This window comes from Canis aureus, chromosome 17 (assembly GCF_053574225.1).
Source record: "Canis aureus isolate CA01 chromosome 17, VMU_Caureus_v.1.0, whole genome shotgun sequence".
Lineage (NCBI taxonomy): Eukaryota > Metazoa > Chordata > Mammalia > Carnivora > Canidae > Canis > Canis aureus.
In genome coordinates, this window is record NC_135627.1 from 2,187,939 (window position 1) to 2,208,318 (window position 20,380).

Sequence of the window (20,380 nt, forward strand, 5' to 3'; positions counted from 1 at the left end):
CTCACAGTCCGGACAGCACTCGTCCCATACTCCCTGTTCAGGCTCAACATCTCAGATGGTGCTCCATCATTGACAGTAGGTAAGAGAACACTAGCAAAGTACACCTACAACTCAGGAGTGTAGTAAAAATAAAAAACTAGGAGAAGAGAATCTGAGGCAATGGGGCAGATCGGTAACAATGTGAAAACATTACCACCCCCAGTCTGGACTACACCTCAGCAATGTAGTACTCAGAACCCAAGTCTCTAAACAAGTAGGAGCCGGCTCAAAGAGATAAGGAGGAGTGAAGCCAGGCCAAGCAGGGGCCTTAAGACCTCAACTACAGAGAAACAACAGGGAACGCAATCGTGAGGATCACAGGGATGCAAGCAAGTATCTGTACTAGGCCCAACTTGATTCCACATCCCGTCAAGAGAGATTTATTTAGTGTAACAGGTATCAAAGCAGTGTCTGCTAACTAGAACACGGCTCTCAGGGTGGGTGTGCTCGTCAGCCACTGGTCCTCCAAGGATCCTGGGGCTGGTAGGGAGCGCGTCCTCAAGGATAGACTCTGCATAGTTGCCACCCACCTCTCCCACCATGTAAACTGACAATCTGTGCCTCTGGTGTGCTGGGCTCAGCATCCTTCCACCTGCCCACCCACACTCCCTACAGCACTTCTGCAAACAGTCCGGAAGCTTCAGGTCCCTAATTCCCACTGCCTGCCCAGTACTGCCACCTACCATTTTCCCAGTGACAGAAAGCCCAGATGCCAAACACACACAGACCAAGTGTGGCCGCCTCCTTCCTATGCAATGGTCCACCTGAACCCTCCTTCAACACCTGACTGTAAAGAGGTTCCGAACGGTTAAAAATAGGAATGCCTGGGTGGCTCAGTGGTCGAGCATCTGCCTTTGGCTCAGGTCATGATTTTGGGGTCCTGTGATCAAGTCCCATAAAGGGCTCCTCATAGGGAGCCCGTCTCTCCCTCTGTGTCTCTCATGAATAAATAAAATCCTTTTAAAACAACAGTTGAGGGGGATCCCTGGGTGGCTCGGTGGTTTGGTGCCTGCCTTTGGCCCGGGGCGCAGTCCTGGGGTCCTGGGATCGAGTGCCGCATCAAACTCCCGGCATGGAGCCTGCTTCTCCCTCTGCCTGTATCTCTGCCTCTCTCTCTCTTTCTCTCTCTCTCTCTCTCTGCCTTTCATGAATAAATAAAAATCTTTAAAAAAAAAAAGAAAAAGGTTGAAAATAAATAATAAAACAGGTGTTATTCCAGTTGAAAGAAATCTGCTCTCTGCCCACAGGATGGAAAACAGAACTCCATGAGAAAAGTATTCCTTCTGAACCCATAAGAAATACCAATCTGTCCTAGCTCCCACATTCCTTCCTAGTCTCGCATCCACAGCTAGGTCTGTAACCATGGAAGAGAAAACTGACATGCTTTCACCTGAAGAGAAACAATGCTTTTCCATCTTTAAGACCCGTAATTTGGGGGACAAGTACAAATAGAAGTAAAGGGGAGAGCACTGTGGTCTATGCGGCAGCCATCAAGACCACAAATCGAGACCACAAATACCCATTTGCATGCTATTACCTTCAGTCTGCTTGAAATTATTTTAAAAGTAAATAATTTGTCAACTGCCTCATTTCACTTACGACACACCTCCCAAAACCTTAGATAACAGTATTTAATTAACTTACTAAGACAATTACAAGGAAAAAGCTTTTTCAGATGAAGTTTCAGGCTACTAACGCTGTATAAAAATAAAAGGTAGGCAGAAGAGAGCCAGACACAGTAGTAGGCGGGGTCCAACCACTGGGTCTTTTGCCCCTTGCAAAAGGCTGTCCACAACTCTGCACAGAACTTACAGGGATCGGAGGGTTTGCAAACATCTCCCCAAAACTCATGTGCCATTCTCAACAGGGGGCTCTAAGGTAAGAAAGTTCAGCACAGAGCAGTCACACAGAAGAGCTATGCCTGCTTGTAGTGCCACCAACCGCAAGGTGCCCCCCAAGTAAGGAAGCACGTTTGCCAGGAACACCTACCTGATACACTCAGCTTGCAGGAGGCCGCCACCCCCAACCAGCTCACACTGCAGGGCCGAGGCAGTGGGCTTGGCAGGCTCCCCAATAAGAGCCCCACTGGGGCCTGCTGTTCCTCAAGCATCCCAGCACCCGGGCCCTCGGGACAGTTGTGTCAGGAGGTTATCTGGTTAACCAAAGGAACTTCTGTGCAGCCAAAGGGAGCCTTCTAACACTTTCCTACCCCCAACCTCCAAAAAACAAAATCTACACAAAGTATGATATACCAAGAGAGAAATTATGGCCAATCATACCAAAAAACACACAAAGGAAACATTAGAAAATACTCAGCCTTCCCAGTATCCTTAAAACAACAAAAAAACACACACCACCCAACTCATTTGGGGCACACCTGATAGCTAAGAATTGATGCAACCTACTGTGACTGAGGGGCAGGGCAACAATGAGAATGCATTTAGTGCTGCCCTTCCAGGGGCCAGAGGATGCAGATCTTCCCTTTCTTGCAATAAATTAAAAATGCCAAAACCAAAACTTAAATATAAGTGTGCTAAATGAGAAAAGGGGGTGGGGAATCACTAGTGGCAATGGCAGGGAGGGCCCCTGGGGGCTGGGGTTGGAGCCAGCCCTTGAGGGCAGGGCAGAATAATGCAGAGACAAGGCATAGTCCTGGTCTGACCCAGACAAACAGGAGGATCTCTTGGTGACCCTTAGAGCTGACAATAAGAAGCCTAAAGCTACTAAGCACTGATCCAGAGAAACAGCAAGGGTGGAGACTGGCTACTCAGGGGTGGGAGACACAGCCTGTGAGAAATCAAAACCCAGAGTCTGACCCTACTGCAGCAGGTGGTCCAAATCCACACCAAACCCCAGGGGCCCACCAGGATTTGCCTGGGGCAAGAAAAACTCTGGGAGCCCCTCAGGAAGCAAATGTTCCTCCTCTCTGTAAGAGTATTTACTTCCGTAAGCCAGGGTACAGAGGTAGATGTGTAACAAGAAAGTACGAGCTTATGAAGAACGGAGCCAAGAGTGGAAAGATTCATATGCGAGGGAAATTAGTACCTAAGACCTAGAAACGGGGTACTCTAGGATTCCATGGAGTAGGTGTGTGTGTAAAACACCTGGAAAACAATGAACTATTCCTGGAAGTGAGCACTCTGGTCACTAAAATGAAACCCAATGGGCTGCTACCATCACAGGGGAGGGATACTGCTGAACAGAAACGTCCTGAGGAGTGTAAAACAAAACATTATGAAAAACAGATTGAAAGCCAGAGAGAGCAAAATAAGATATCTAATAGGATCTTCAAGAGACAATGAATAACAAGCAGGCAGCGTTCCTAGAAAGAATGCTTTCCAGAATCAGAACCACGGATGAATGGAGGGCATGGCACCTTGAAGCAGCACTGAAGATGGGGACGCTTGAGGAGGCCCACACAGGAGGCCCCCCTTATCTGTGAGGCCTACATTCTAAGACCCCAGAAAATGCCCGAAACCAAGAACACAGCATCCTCCACATGCTACAATTTTCCCTCTATGTACAGACCTACGATAAAGTTTGATTTGTAAGTTAGGCACAGTAGAAGATTAACAAAAGCCCTAACAATATACTCTAAGGAAGGTTACCCTGTCCCGTGCTCATCCAGCGCTCGGGGCTCGAGGGAATAAAATGCCCAGCTCTGTGTCAGCTACTACTCACCTCCCGACATATGTCACTGCTTCTGGACCCTGGCCAACCACAGACACAGGGGGCGCTACTGTAGCAACAGCCCTCGCCCCTGGCCTGAGGCAAAGACACTAAAGATATTTGACACTGCATGTGACTCCACTATCACACTTTTCTTTTGTGACTATTTTTGGAGTGAGAATGCTTATTGAAGAGAAAAATCAGGAAAACTGATTTGAAAGCTCCACATCCACCGTTGCCCCTTCATCTGTGGTATAAGTGACCCAACAGAGCCCGCCAATTCTAATTCCTCTTCCTACCTTCTGCACGACAGCAGTCACCTCGTCAACAAATCCCCACAACAGGTCATGTCACTCTGTGTGGGTTCATTCCACCATCAGCAGCTTCCTCGCTGCCACAGGGCCCTGGACCTGGATGGTGTCCTGTCCTGAGTCCTCCAAGCTCTCTCGCTGGTAACGCACTAGTAGGAAATGTCAGGAACCCCCAGGGGAAGATTTCTCTACCCCTGCTTTTCTGCAACTTAATTACAGAAACTTACACAGATAAGCAAGAAAACAATATATACCATCTTCTTTAGCTTCAACAGTTACCTCTTAGATGCCTCCTCTTCTTTTCTGGAAGCACTGTACAGCAGATCCCAGACACTGGCAATTTACCACAACAGTTTATAGTGTGCGTCAGACTCAGACTTTAAAACCCAACCACCAGGTGATTCGCACACCAGACAGAAACAGCAGTTCCTCTCATCTCACATCCAGTTGTAGTCAGAGTTCCCCAGACTTAAACTCATCACAACAATGACTTTCTGTAGCTGGCTTACGGAGCCCAGAAACCCAGGAAGATCTACATAACACATACAACGTTCTGCCCCTGAGATTTTTATTCAATGCCAGCAGAGCGCCCAGGGGGGCATTCTCCATCTTGTTTTCTATCCAGGGAGCCTGAGGTAGGCATCACGATTTCTGGAAAGACACTTGGGTTTTATTCTCCCAGTTCCCACAACAGAGTTCACTCCAGTAACTACTTACTGAATGATGCTACCTGAGGTTCTGGAACTGAATACACTCCTAACAATCCTGATGGTGGAAACCGGAAAATACAGTTGACCAAAGGCAGACTGGATGGGTGGAGAAAGGTCAAGGTAGGTCCTCATATTACAAAGTGGGAGGGCATCAAGAGGTCACTGCTGAGCACCCACCAAGTTACGGTCAAGCATTACCAATGAAGGAAGGCAACAGGAGAACGAAACGTAAAGCCCAAGCTTACAAGGAAGACGAGGCGCCCAGGGAGAGCATCTATGAGACACACATCCCTGCAGAGAAATCCCAGCAGGTGGGCAGGAGCTGCAGGGCAGCTAGGGGGCAGCCATGGATTGGGGAGGAACAGGACCTCCGCTTCCATCACTGGGTGCTTCTGTCCTCCTCGCTTTGTCTTTACAAGCTCGTACTACCCAACAGTATTTTGTAAGCGAACACAAAACTTTAAAAGAACCACCCTAACACTGGAGGACCATCAATCCTGACCCCTAAACAACTCCATATCAGCTGACTAGGAGACAGGTTCTTGAAACAGGCACTGGAATGTACGCAGACGCATGCACAGAACATCCCCTCCATCACCCACTTACACAGCTGTTGGGGTGAGTGCACACAGAATTAGCCTGGAGGGACACTCACTCCCACACCCTAGAAAAATTGCACACCATTTTCTCTCAGATGCATCTACACGTCAGGCCAGGTTCCCCACACACACATACCTCAGAGGTGCAATCTGTTATCACATCTGCATCTGCAACAAGTAGTCCACACAGGCCTCCCCTCTAGAACAGCCTTACCCCGGGAGCCTTCAGAAACCTAACCACGTGGGCACACACACACACACTTCCACCAACGCGAAGTTGTTACCTCTATCCCTTTTTCCCTGAAGATTGTAATCATAACATTGTTCTTCCATAACTAATTGATCACTGCATCCAAAACCCAGTTGGCATTTTAGGTCTTTTTTATTTCAAAAGTAAACAGGACCCAAGACCCCAGGGCTACCATTCTAACTGCATGACCCGTGCTGTAGGTCCCTCAGGACCACCGGCCTTGCCGCAGCTCTCCTGTCTCCCTTCGACTGAAGATTATCTACAGAACATACATAAGACATATACCTTGTGTGCACAAAAGCAGAAATCTATGGTCTTTACACATCAAAGCAACATTGACAGAAAATAAATGCTAACTAACGAACGGGTATATTGGCCATAAGGGGGTACACATTCAGGAAGGAAAGCACACCTGCAGCAAGCTTTGGAAATAACCTTCTGCAGACTCTTGGAGAAGGGCTATTTGAAAAAAGCAAGCACACCCAGTACAAAGGCACAAATCCACAGGAACACTGCAGTCTGCAGCCACAGGAGGGCAAACGCTCATGGCTATTTAAACTTCCAAGAAGAGGGAGAGATTGAGGGGACGTTCTTGAGCCTTTGCCTGGACACAGATGGCCCAAAAGAGGTCACTTGGGAGGCAGACCTCAGGTTTGTTTATTCTAGAAAGATATTTATAAGTAGGGATTTTAAGGAAGAGAAACTCACAACTTAAAGGACGTCAATATTTGTTTCAGACTGCCAGTTATCCAGCACATTCTGCTTACAGAAAATGAAGAATTACACTGTGAATTACAATGCTTATCTGAAACACACCCTCCAAAAAGGAATCCTAGTCTAAAAATCAGGAAGTCACAGAAATCACTGATGAATTACAACACTAGCATGTTATCATGACCTTCAAATTTTCTTCTCCACTGCTGTAAAGTGATACAGGAAAAACAGGATTTTATGCCTTTTGGTCTCAAATGCCCACATCTAAAATCAGACAGGGATAAGTTTCCTTAGACTACACAGATAATTTGTGAAGACAGGATGGAAGTTTTCCCCAAAAGGCTATTCCTTTGGTCCAACTGTCGGCTAAAGAATATTTAACATGACACATCACCAATGAGAGTAAATGTGTTAATATTTATACTTAAAAAAAAAAAAAAAAAAAAAAACCGGAAAACCGGAAATTTTCCAAAGTTACTTGGGTCTCTATTCAGTACAAAAACTTGGGATTCCACGTGACCCACGCAGTTAGTTACCAAATGTTTAAAAGAGTCTCTCATGCACGTGCACATGGAAACACTGGTTAAGATATAAAAATTGGCGGAACAGGATGCAGTCGCCTCTGACATAAGCCAATGTAGAAAGACATAATATCTTTCTTTTTTAAAGCTTTTCTTTTTAAATAATCTCTACACCCAACATGGGGCTCAAATCCACAACCCCAAGATCAAGAGCCTCATACTCTATTGACCGAGCTAGCCAGGCACCCCTTTTAAATACTCTTTTTTTCTAAGTCAATTCTACATGCATGTAATGGCTAGTTACTGTTGGCCTACATGTGACCCCAGAGTCCACTCTGAAAGAGGGGCCCTAGGGCAAGGCATTGGTGCGGCACTGCCAGATTTTACAAGGGTGACAGCGTACCATGAAACCACCCACTGCCCACAGCAAAACTGAGCATGTGCAAGTCCTGTAGGAGACAACTCCCCCAAAGTCACCTGAAGAGGACTTTGAGACCCATGGACTATCTTTTCGGTGAAACCGTCAAAGGTAACTTTCAAAGCCCCAAGAGATACCTAAGAAGTAACAATTCCTCTGCATTCTTACTGGCAACTCAAAGTCAAAAGTCAACTCAAAATTCCCACTTAAATGAGTCATTCTCAGGGTGCCTGGCGGGGCTCAGTCGGTTCCGGGTCTGCCCCCAGGCTCAGGTCATGATCCCCGGTCCTGGGATCCAGCCCCATGACAGGCTCCCTGCTCAGTGGGGAGTCTGCTGCTCCCTCTTGCCACGACCACCACTTCCCCAGCCCCCCACTTGTGCCCTCCCCCACCTTTCAAATAAATAAAATCTTTTTAAAAATTAGAAAATAAATGAGTCATTCACGGCAGAATTCAAGTCCTGGATTCAACAAACACAGGACATGAGCCCAGTCAGTCTCCACTCTGATGGCAAGCCCCAGCACCACCTCTGTGGCCCCCTGGCCCGCACTGGTAAAGGCAAAGACCACCTCTCCCACCCCTCTCCCTTCTCCCACTCTAATGTCCTCCTGGCAATGGCCCAGGACAGCATTCTTGGCCCCAGAATAACCATCAGACTAAGGGACTGGCCATGAGCCACGCTCACAGCCTGAACGCGGCCCTTCCCAGGGGCTGACCAGTGACCACTGATGAGTCCATCATCCTAATCATCCTGATACAAGTGCTGCGTGCTCAGCTGGCTACACCTACATGATTAGAAGGATTTGCACCCTTGGCCCTGAATATCCCAAGGTCTTCTGGGGTCATGGTGAGGACTGAATGAGGTCACATATAAAAGCACTTCAGATGGTAACCAGAAGTAAGAAACCTATTTATTGTGACCTGTACTGTAACGAAAGATACTATTTTTGTTATCAACCAGAGAAAAACACCAACAGTGAGGTCCCATTTCATACCCAGTAACAGTTATCAAAAAAAAAAAAAAAAAAGTGTTGGCAAGGACATGGAGAAACCAGAACCCTCACGCACTGCTGGGAGCATGGGTCCTCCACATAATCACCCTGTGAGCTAGCACCTGCACTCCCAGGCAGGTGCCACTTCTCCCAAGAGAAGCAAGAGGACTCAAACAGGTGCCACCCAGGTTCACAGCAACACTATTCACAACAGCAATACATGGAAACACCCAAATGTCCATTGACCAGTGAATGGGTCTGCAAAATGTGGTTTCAATATAGAAAACAGAGATGCTGGTATGCCCCCCGGTTCAGGGTGCAAGAAATTAGGGTCCTGGGAGCTCTGTGTCAGGAACTATGATCAAAGACCAAGTATTAGAACAAAAGATGCCCCTCAGTGCTTTATCACCTAGGAAATTACAAAGGTTCTGGGTGCTCTAAGTGATGCCACCGAATTGCTTGACACCACCCACCTGGTGTCAGAAGGGCTGGGAGGGTGGCACTTAGAGCCAAGTCCACAGAAGCACAAGGGCTTTTTCATACAGTGGACCCTTGGACAACAAAGCTTCAACTGCAGGGGCACTTCCACATGGACACTTTTCAGTATGCTGCAGTACTATAAACACGTGGTTTCTTCTTCTCTTAGCAATACCTTCTTTAAGAATACAGTACATGACAACATATAAAATACATGTTAACTGTTTCATCAGTAAGGCTTCTGGTCAATGGTAGACTACTGGCAGTTAAGTTTTGGGGGAGTCAAGAGGTATGCAGATTTCTGGCTGCGCAGGGGGCCAGCATCCCTAAGCCCACACTGTTCAACGGGCATCTGTATGCAGGAATACACAAAGAACACAGTTGCATTCACGAACCCAGCAGTCTTTGTGCACAGTGTCTGGGTCAATAAGCTAACGTCAACTGAGGACATGAACCAGTAAGTGCCCCACGCTCATAAGGACAGCCACTGCCCAGCGCAGCCCCATGCAGGTCAACAGGTGCAGAGGACATGTGCTGTGCACACAGAACCAGCACAGCCACAGCCTTCTGACAGAAATCACAGACCGGAGGCCTCAGAACTTCGTTCCACAAGAATCACACAACAGAAATAAAAAATGTGCCAAATACTATTATTCCCTTTCAAAATAATATAAGCTTTTGAATGATTTTTTTTTAAAGTTAGTAGTATTAATGACAGAAAACATAATGAAAGTGATGCATTTTAAAATAGCATACAGAGAAAAACAAATTGTACATCACTGGCAAAAGCACCATAGTGATAAAAATGAACAGCCTATGTGACATAGCAATGCCCAAGTCCTCATTCTAAAGGAGATCATGACTAAATGAAAGGCTTTATTTATTTATTTATTTATTTATTTATTTATTTATTTATTTATAGTGGTTTATTAAGAGAACTATTCCATAACCCAGTGTTCGTGTTTCATAGCTCAGAAACACAGGACAGTCAAGCTTCAATGAAACGCAACCCAAAGAAATTCTTTATATTCCAAATTCACTTTGCACTCTGAAAGATACCAGCCTTCTCCTCAAAATCTTTCATGGAATCATAATTACTGTAGAAATATGCATATGCCTTCTTTCTTGGTTCAGCCACAGCAAATATAGAAAGCTGCAACCCCCAGGGATACAGCGAAGGCTCCAACGATATGAAATCGCAGACGCTTGGCCAGAAGGCCTCGCATCTGAGGTTTCGTTAAAGCACTTGAAGTCATGGTAGTTATTCTCCTCAAACCTACCATCCTTCCTAACAGAAATGGACCAAAAGGCTCCTTTTAACAAGGAGCCTTCCTGCCAGCACCCCAAGGCTGTGTCCCCAAAGACAACACAGGGAAGGATGGGCATCCTCGGCCCAGGGCCACTTCGCCAAGGTCCCCCATGAATAACACTTGCTCCTCCCCACAACTCCCACCCAGAGGACCAGCAGCAGTCCCCGGACCAGCATGCCACTTACCACTGGGCTTCATCTCCCGCACGTAGTTGCTGGGAAACCAGCCAGTCTTGCCATTGTGCGTGCCCTCCCACCAGCCGCCTTCTTCCACCCGTGTCACGTGAATGACATCCCCTTTCGTAAAGGAGAGCTCGTCTTCATTGGTCTGCTGGAAGTTAAACTTTGCTCTCACTACCAGTTGGCTGTTGCTATTGTCAGTCATGTCCTAAAAAGGGAAGAAGGGGAAAAAATGTCATGTCTACATCATCACAAAATTAGATTATGTGTTACTAGAATACAAGGGAGTGCAAGCACCTCATTCTGCCATGAGAACTTTTTTTTTTTTTAATTTATTTATGATAATCACACAGAGAGAGAGAGAGAGAGAGGCAGAGACACAGGCAGAGGGAGAAGCAGGCTCCATGCACTGGGAGCCCGACATGGGATTCGATCCCAGGTCTCCAGGATCACACCCTGGACCAAAGGCAGGCGCCAAACCACTACGCCACCCAGGGATCCCCCCTTGAGAACTTTTAAAGCATAGACTGCCTGTGGTGCACCCTGACCACCACTGCCCAGTTCCAGCCCAGAGGAAACCCTCTTCACAGTCTGAAAGGCCTTACTCCGGCCATGGTTCTGCCTACTTCAACAGAACACACTTTAATATGTACACTTACATCACATTATATGGTACACGTCTACTGTTAGGGAAAACATATTGTGGTCCTTTTAGCATTATAACAACTTTAGCCTTAATTGTGTAACTTAACGGTACAGCTGTGCCATTAACTCATTCTCTATTACTGGACTTAAAGTTTTTTCTACTACTATTCTACTGCAAAACAAGATTTCGTTAAAACTATGCACATTTTCAAACACACCTGTGTATAAGCTTATATGTTAAATTCAGGTCAGAAAATATATAGGACACATTCTAAATTTTTGTACCAATTTCTAAATTGCCCTCCAGAAAGTTCTAATTACAGCAAGCTACATTTCCACCAACAGTACTTAAGAGCTAGCTCTTCACACGTTCACCAGCACTGAAAATTATCCAGCATTTTGATTTGTGTCAAACTGCTGGAAAGATATGGTATCTCTTTTTACTCTGCATTTTTTCATGAGAGAGTAAGCCTATGTACCCAACTCCAAAAGACAGGAAGAGGGAGGCAGATTGGCTAGAGTTTCTTTTCACTTCCATCTATCCTGAACGGGGTGCTAGAGAGGCTTGCCATTGGGATCTACCAACAGGAGTAAAATAAACACCTCCTCAAGAAAAGTCACATCTCCTGACAAAAGGAGCCAAAGAGGGACAGCATACAGGCCCACTCACCCACTGACAGGGGTACACCCTCAGCCTGCACCGTCCACAGGGATGGAGGAGGACATTTGATACCCCACCAAGTACCAGCACCACGCCTGCACTGGTGACATCAGTAAGGATCAGACAGGGAGTCCCTACCTCTACACGCCCCCAGGCGGCAGCCAGTGGGCCCCTCTGCCCACACAGGTGTCCCCCATCCTGCAGGCAGCTTTGGAGGAGGGCCTGGGCCCTGCCGGTCCCCCTCCCCCACCCAGCAGGAACCCCAGCAATACCAGTTGGGTGAGGCCAACCAGACCCCACCAGAAGGACTCTGAAAACTAAGCTGCCCCAGGAAGCACAGCTGACTGACTGCTAGGTCAGCTTATCCTTGCAAACCACAGTCATCTTTGCACCAGTTGTCCACTATGATCTTCCTTACATTCTCCTTCCTGTGACCCACACTGGGCAAGCTGGCTTTGTATGAAACCTGAACAGAGCCCATCCTGGTGACAAGTTTTCACAACGGAACACAACATGTAATCAAGCATGCAAGCAGAGCAGACTCCACAGAGGTCAAACGGTCATCCCCACCCCAGAACGAGCCTGCAGCCAGCCCATCCGCCTCGCTTGGCCACGAGTGCTGAGGCCCTCTATCCAGGCATAACACTGACCAGAACATGGCAAATGAGGTCAACTATACTCTCCCCACCAAGCTGCAAATTTTTCTGCACGCAGCCACATGTTAGACAAACATCACTGACACCTCCTCCACTTGAGAAATGGTCAACCCACAACAGAAAGACAGGTGTCCGAGGACAGGCAGCCTAGATCCATCTAAATTCCTGGATCCACCAATGTCCACTGGTTCAGCACCTACTAGAGACATATGTTCAAGATGTCCTAAGGAGCGCTGCTAAGAGAACAGGACACCAAAGGCGGGATGCAAGGGGGCACGCCACACCGGACACCGCCACAACTCCACACCGAAGTCCGCCTCCTATCCTAACACAGACGAGAAGAGCTCAAGTCACTGCTGCTGAGGTCAGGAAACCCGAAGCAAGTATTTAGCCACTATCTTATTTTGGATTTCTCTTCTTCCCCTTTCTCAAAGCTCTCTGACAAATAAAGCTCATCAGGTATCTGGGTTCAACCTGACACTCCAAGACAGCCTACAATGTAACAGGCGGAGTAAAAACAGTCACAGAACGAGTATACACTGTGGAATTTCATTTATGTTAAAAAGAAAACAGGTAAAGCTCATCTTTACAGTCAGAAATCAGGACAGCAGATGCCTTTGAGAAAGGTAAACATAACAAAGGGGACACTAGTCAGGTCTGCTTCCTGTTCTTGCATGCGAATGTGTGACTTGTAGAAACTCATCCAGTTTTCTAGATGTACGTTTCAGGTAGGTCAGTGACAGGGCACAGGTACAGTACCTCCTGTGGGGGCAGTCACCTGTACCCAGCACAGACATCTGTTCTTAACAGCCCACAAAGGGCTTCCTGATGCCCACAAAGGCCCGCCTGTCAATACCACCCACATCCAGAGCTTCGTCAAGCAGTCTACCCTATGTTCTGAAGTTATCCTAATCATCCAAAACTAGGATATCCTGGAGTGCTGCCTTCACGTGAACTTCATCCTCTGTTCCCTGGAATTACCTATAATTTCCCTGATAGTAGAAAAGCCTGTCAAAGACCCAATTTCTACTCCAATAGCTAATACTTCCCAGTCTTGTGATCTTGTATAAAGACCATGACTCCTCTAGGCTTGTTTCCTCAGAAAATATTCCCTCAAACAGAAGATGCTAGCCATCAGACCACCTCCCTTCGAAACCGTGTAGGGCACTGCCACTCCCAAGACAGGGGTGGTACTTTCAGGGAGCTCTGTCCAGCCACTTGGGCACACGTGCAGACTCTGCACTTGTATCTCTGGTTAAGCACATGTCTCCTGACGGCCAAAGCTAAGATTTATTTTGATGGGATCACAAAATCAGTGTTCAAGAAACCATGAATTTTTAGATTATGGAAAATTTCAAACACAAAGTAGAAAATGATGGTAGGTGGAGGTCCACCTGTCACCTACTCATCCTCCCACTTGTGTACGTTGTTTTGGCTACTAACCCCTTTTTGGTTAGGTCACTTCCAAGTATCTTCTCCCATTCCATTTTTTGACTTCCTTTGATGTAATAAAGCCTTTTTTTTTTTTAAAGCATACTCCTAAGTTTTTTTTTTCCCTTGCCTGAGGAGACATACCTAGAAAAAGGTTTCTATGGCCTTTGTTTTCTCCTAGGAGTTTTAGGATTTTGGTCTCACATTTAGATCTTTAACTCATTTTGAGTTTATTTTTGTGCATGACGTGAGAAAGTGGTCCAGTTTTTCCCCACTGTATATTCTTGCCGGCTCTGCTATAGATTAACTGACAGAGCTGTAGGTTTATTTCTAGGCTCTCAATTCTGTTCCAATGATCTTGTGCCACTTCTGTACTGACTGTTACAGCTTTGTAGTGCACCTTGAAATCTGGGATTGGGATACCTCCAGCTTTGTTCTTTCTCAAGACTGCCTTGGCTATCTGAAGTCTTTTGTGGCTCCAAACAAATTGTACTATTACTTGTTCTAGTTCTGTGACAAAATAACTATTGTTTTGGCAGGCACTACATCAAAACTACAGACTGCTTTGGGGAGCGTGGGCATGTTAACAGTACGGACTCTTCTATACAGAAGCATGTTTGCATTTGTTTTGCATCATCTTCAATTTCTTTCACCATTTTCTAGTGTTCAGAGTACAGGTCTTTCACCCCCTTGATTAGGCTTATTCCTTTTTTATTCTTTTTGGCACAACTGTAAATGAAAATAAGAAAACAATTTCTCTTTCTGGTGCCCATCAACCAGCTTTTTTTTTTTTAATTTATTTTTTATTGGTGTTCAATTTACTAACATACAGAATAACCCCCAGTGCCCGTCACCCATTCACTCCCACCCCCCCCTCCTCCCCTTCTACCACCCCTAGTTCGTTTCCCAGAGTTAGCAGTCTTTACGTTCTGTCTCCCTTTCTGATATTTCCCACACATTTCTTCTCCCTTCCCTTATATTCCCTTTCACTATTATTTATATTCCCCAAATGAATGAGAACATATAATGTTTGTCCTTCTCCGACTGACATCAACCAGCTTTAAATAAACATTTTGCCATTCTTATTTCATTATAATTTTTAATCCAAGAAAATTACCTCAAAGTACTATTAACAACACCTGCAAAAAACCTAAAGACAAAGAAGGTCGTCCTCAGGGAGCATGGTAAGAGAAGCCTAACCCTGCTCCTCACCACCAGCAGCTAATGGGATCTCTTCCAATCACAGACACTAAACAGGAGGGATGGTAGAGGGCTTTTTATTTCTGATGTAACTTAAACTTTCTCCAGCTCATTAAAAATTAATCCTATGCATGTTGTGATCTCAGTAACATTCGCTATTCACTAAACATTATATTTAACTGCATTTTACTTAGAACTATGCATTTGCAATCTAGTCCTCATGTACTGAAAAATAAGTAGTTCAAAACTGGCACAGGTAGTGGTGCCTGGGTGGCTCAGTTGGTTGAAGAGTCTGACTCGATTTCTCCTCGGCTGTGATCTCAGGGTCAGAAGATAGAGCTCTGCACAGTGCAAAAGCCTACTTGGGATTCTCTCTCTGCCCTTCCCCCATACCTCACATGCACCCATGCTGTAAAATAAAATTTTAAAAAGTTGGCACAACAGATATTTCTTTACCCAGTTTGCTACATTTGTTTTTTCTACATTTTACCCCAGGAATTTTATAAAAGCCAAATTTAAAACATTTTCCTGGTTTGTATATTTTTTCTCAATTTGGAATTAAAATATTCCCAACAGTGCTCTGCAAAATTCACCTAACATCAAACCCTGTGCCTCATGGGGTCAACTGGGAGGGTTATCTGAGGGACTGCAGGAACAGTGTCTGGAACAGTACACGGAACAGTGCACACAAAACAGTGGTACAGAGCATCACACACACAAGAACAGAAACAAGAAGGAGGCCTCTATAAGGAGAAACAGGCAAACAGCAATGAGTGAGCTTATGTTCAAAAAGTTCAGGAAATGTAAAAATTACATTCCCTTTCATAGCTTCCTTTTTAACCCTCCTTCATGAATTAAAGTCAAATTCCCTACACAAAATACAACTCTAACCAATTTATTTCTTTAAGGTCACCTTTAGTTTACTTAACAATATTCCTTTCTGTGTCAAAGCAGACAACGTAGCCATGGTCCATAAACACTCAAGAGCTGGGTTCTCTTTAGATTCATGTGCAAGACCACTGGTCTCCAACACAGGTTTACTAAAATGGTACCCGAAAGCAAAGTGACATGACTAACTCATTAAACTAAGTGCAAACTGCCCATTAGCTCAAAAGAGGGCTCTGTTTCTACAAGGACAACCAGGATGGCCTCTCCACACAGTCCCCGTTCAGTGCTGTCCACTTCCTCCCTGCCAGTTCCACAGTCACTGTTCTTTGCTCACAGCCTGTATCTTAACAGTGAGACATGGATTTTTCTTCACTTCCCAAGATAACCATTCATTTCAGTTCCTTATTCACTCCACTACCAGCCATTAGAAGGGAGTCTCTCCTCCACAAATCTGTCCTGACTCAGGAAAGTACTCTAAGTCATGCTTTTAGAAAGACCATCTTTTGATTCTTTAGCTGATAGCCATTTCTTCTTTATACATCTAAATTTCTTATTCCCATACTTCCATTAATTTGCAGAAAGCAAATAAAATACAAGGGATCTGGAAAACACTTTAAAGCCCCTATCTCTCTAGATAATCTAAGGAGTCTTAAAATATAACCCCCCAAAATATACAAAAGCAATCAAATATAACATCTGGATCATGTGGTGATAAGCAAATTCCATGCCCACATAAAGGAACAATAGGCACAAAGCCAAAGTGCCCTTGGCTGAGCAGCCCCTGGTTCACACTCATCCCCCAATATACTTCAATCAACTCAAACTTACCAAACTTCGATACTGGCCCTGGAACAACTTTGAAGTCCGACTGTGCGAAGGCTGAGCTCCCAGGGAGTCAAAAGACTTTATCCGATGAGACGAGGGCCGAGCACACACAGAGTCACTTCCCAGGCCGATGTCTGTAAAGGTCATGCAAAGAGAAGAGGAGCTGAGAGGCTGGAAAGCGCACCGCCCCTCACTGCACACCCTCTCTCCACTGGTTGGGGGGGGAGGGGGGTGACCCTTCACCACGGCAGCCCCCACACCCCCACCCTGGGGAGCACACAGCAGGCGGCAGGCAAGGCAGACCTCCCGCCAAAGCAGCAGCATGTGCACAAGCGCTCCTCAGGAATTAACTTTAGAGAACTATTTGTCAGTTCTTCTCTAGTATAATTTTCAAATTTCTGAAAGGATTTATAACTTTTTACTATCTTCCCTTCCACATGGAAAAAACAAGCCTCTCAAATTCTCAGCATCCCCCAACACATCACCCCTGCCCGACCACTTCTCCAGGACAGAGCTTCGTGCACTAAGCAGCAGGAATTATTTTGCAAAAACCAAGAGAAAAATCCCCTTAGCACTTTTAGCTAGAGGCCGTTCTGAGGATGTACTTCCTTGAAACAAAGGCAGCCACACTTTACTTCACAAAGCTGCTGGAAGGACTGAAGTGAACAGCTATGAAAGTGCTCCACTCACTCCCGCAAGTCTCCTCAGGAGTAGACTCTCTCACTTGGGCCAACCAAAGAGTAAATGTTAGCAACCCATTTCTTAGAAGCAGGTTGACTGAGAAGAAAATGAGGCCATGAAGAAACTTTACTGGGAAATCACTATACCAAGACCCACCCACACACCTAGCAATTTCTAAAGCTACTAAACACATGGGGAGTCTTCTTTAAAAATATCCTTGGGGCGCCCGGGTGGCTCGGTTTGTGAAGCAGTCAACTCGATTTTGGCTCAGGTCATGATCTCAGGGTCGTGAGATCAAGCCCCGCATCGGGCTCCATGATGAGTGCAGAGCCTGCTTGGGGTTCTCTCAATCTCTCTCCACCCCACCCCCACTCACTCCCTAAAAATAAGTAAAATAGTAAAAAAAAAAAAAATAAATGAATAAATAAGAATATCCTTAAGCTGGAAGTGTCCAGTTCCTATTTTTCTGGCAGATCTGTTGGGGTTGGCTTACATAGTGTCTTATAAAATTGCCAATTTTATAGCTGTCAATTGCAAATCTGACATTCTCACAGAAAAGCCCAGATTTCAACTGTTTCTGAAGCACACAGGCTGTAGCACCCCCGGGGCCTATACTCCCTGAGACAGAAGTCGGGCTGTATGCACAGAGAGGAGCCCACCTGGGCTTCTGTCCTTCTTGCTGCCCACCTGACTCTACAGACACTGGTATCTGGAAACCCAGTCCTCAAACAGCCCTGGCAGCCCAGTCTTACATCTCTACCAGAGCACCTCTAAAAGGCGATGCCACCCTCAGGTCCTGCCTCAGGCTGTAATAATTGCCAGGGCTTTCTACTACAGCAAGACACAGGCCTTGGGAATCTCAAGCACAAAACCAGCCCTTAAAAAAAAAAAAAAAAAAGCCAAAAAACAAAAAACAGCCCCCCTCAAGGGTATTCCACGGAGATTCTGCCCACAATGGCTACTCGCTGTACCCACTCTGTTCTCACCTGACTCCACCTTTTAAGGGACTGTTCAGTGCAATGGATGTGTCTCATGACATCCCATTTTCCCATTATCTGTCTGTTCAGTTAAAAGTTTTCGTCAAGATACCCAAAGAACACAAGGGTCTTTAGGTGGCAGAAGGGAAATTCTAACACGCTTCTCCCCACAAAGCCTACAAACTTGAAACTGCAATTGTGTTGGCGTTCATTTAAAAATGAGATTAAAAAAGGGTCATTTCCATCACACTGACTTCAGTAACAAAATTTAAGAACAAACAGCCCAGTATAAAAGCAAAAAGTTCTTGGGGCACCTGAGTAGCTGAGTCAGTTAGGTGTCCAACTCTTGATTTACAGCCCAGGTTGTGAACTCAGGGTCCCAGGATCTAGCCCCACATCAAGCTCTACACTCAGCACAGTGGGCTTGAAATTCTCTTTCCCTCTGCCTCTGCCCCTCCCCCTTGTACACTAGCATGCATTCTCTCAAAAAAAAAACAACAAAAAGGCAGAAAGTTCTTTCTAGCTGAGAAGCTTACAGTGTCAACACTGAAAGGAAGAACACCAAGTTTACCTCAGAACTTTCCAAACAGGTCTTTGTCAAGAACATCTTACATCCACTAAGTGTCCAATCTCTCAAGGGTATGGAAGCAATATCTCTGCACCAGACAGGATGAAAACAATGGCATCGTGCCCAGCAGACAGCAGATTCCATCCACATTCATTATGAAGAGCACCTGCTCGAGGGCACAGACCAGAGCTGCCCCATGGCACCTGCCCCTCATCTTCCCTAACCTGGAGGGAAGATGTTCTTCAACTGCAGGGAGACCATGCAAGCAGCAGCAAGGCCAAAGGAGCCCTCTTCCCTCCTGGGGAGCCAAAAGAAGTGGCAGCCCTGGAGGCAGAGGGGTCTCCGTAAAAAATGACATGTAGATTGCCTCTGTGTCTGCTCCTCTCATCCCTGTCTGCACGGTGACCCCTGGCGGTCCTAGGACACCCCGAGAAAACTGAGGCACAGGTGGTTATCAAAGCAGCTGGCAAGCAGGACCCAGACACTGAAGAAATGCAACTGCACCCACTCTGCATCGGTTTCTCCCGTTCGACTACAGTGATCAATTCTAAGATTTCTGTCACCACGTTACATCCACCATTACAGAATTCCTTCCTCATAAGGTTTCAACTTTAAAGCTACCTCTGTTACAATGTGGGCTAGAGAATGCAGCCTCAATGTCTAATGACCTTTATGAAATGCCCAGAAGTTCTATCTGCAAACATCAAGTGGAAGGATGATCCCAACTATTTACAACTTTGTATCCCCTTCCCTTCTCCATCCTGGTCTCTCTCCCTCTTCCTCCTGGATTTAGATCCTCACCCACCTTTCCATATTTGCTCACAGATGGACTAACTTACCAGCTGAGTGAACTCCCCAGATACGTCAGCCTCAACAGCCCTAGGAGATGTTCAACTTTAAATTGCACAGTCAAGCTGGGTAAACCTAGTCACATCAGAAGCCCTACCTGTGGATGGCAGGCAGTGGCAGGGACTCTGGGTGGCACCCCCCTCTTCCACACCTCCACACAGGCAGGGGTGTGGCACCCAGACAGCCAACCCAGCAAACAAGTTCTAGAAGGGGCACCAGAGTTCCTGAGCACAGCGCACCCTAAGCTGTGGTTGCAGCCCACCACATTCTGACTCTGTTCCCCCCTACACCCCCATCTGAATGGCCAGGAAGCAAGGGACAAGAGCCCCTCACAAAATATACCTGAGGTTTTTGTTTTTTTTTTTAATTTTTATTTATTTATGATAGTCACATAGAGAGAGAGAGGCAGAGACACACAGGCAGAGGGAGAAGCAGGCTCCATGCACCGGGAGCCCAACGTGGGATTCGATCCCGGGTCTCCAGGATCGCCGCCTGGGCCAAAGGTAGGCGCCAAACCGCTGCGCCACCCAGGGATCCCCCTGAGGTTTTCTTAATCAAGAGACCTCAAAGTCTAACTTTCTCCCGTAAATCTGAAACTAAAAATGTACAAAGGTAAATGGGAAAACAAAACAAAACAAAACAGCTTTAAAATACAAGAGCCACAAAGTCCTTTCAGATCCACCCAGCTCTGTAAAGACAGAATTCCTGGGTGCTCAGGGGGCAGGCGGGGGGCAGGGGGGGGGGTGCGGGGGCTCCCTTTAAAAAGTTTGCACAGCAGCTGTCCTGTCCTCACTGAGGGACCCCAGAAGG

At 46.2% G+C, this 20,380-nt stretch overlaps 1 protein-coding gene across 5 annotated transcripts in view; it reads right to left on the reverse strand.

The window, feature by feature from the left end:
* Positions 1-20,380, reverse strand: part of ARHGEF7 (Rho guanine nucleotide exchange factor 7) — a 126,702-nt gene that overhangs the window by 50,742 nt on the left and 55,580 nt on the right. For all 5 annotated transcript variants that reach the window (XM_077854933.1, XM_077854934.1, XM_077854937.1 and 2 more), the window contains 2 exons: positions 16,499-16,629; positions 10,196-10,397 (listed from right to left, as the gene is read on the reverse strand). In XM_077854933.1, coding sequence (XP_077711059.1) covers positions 10,196-10,397; positions 16,499-16,629 — 333 coding nt within the window. The remainder of the gene's footprint in view (positions 1-10,195; positions 10,398-16,498; positions 16,630-20,380) is intronic.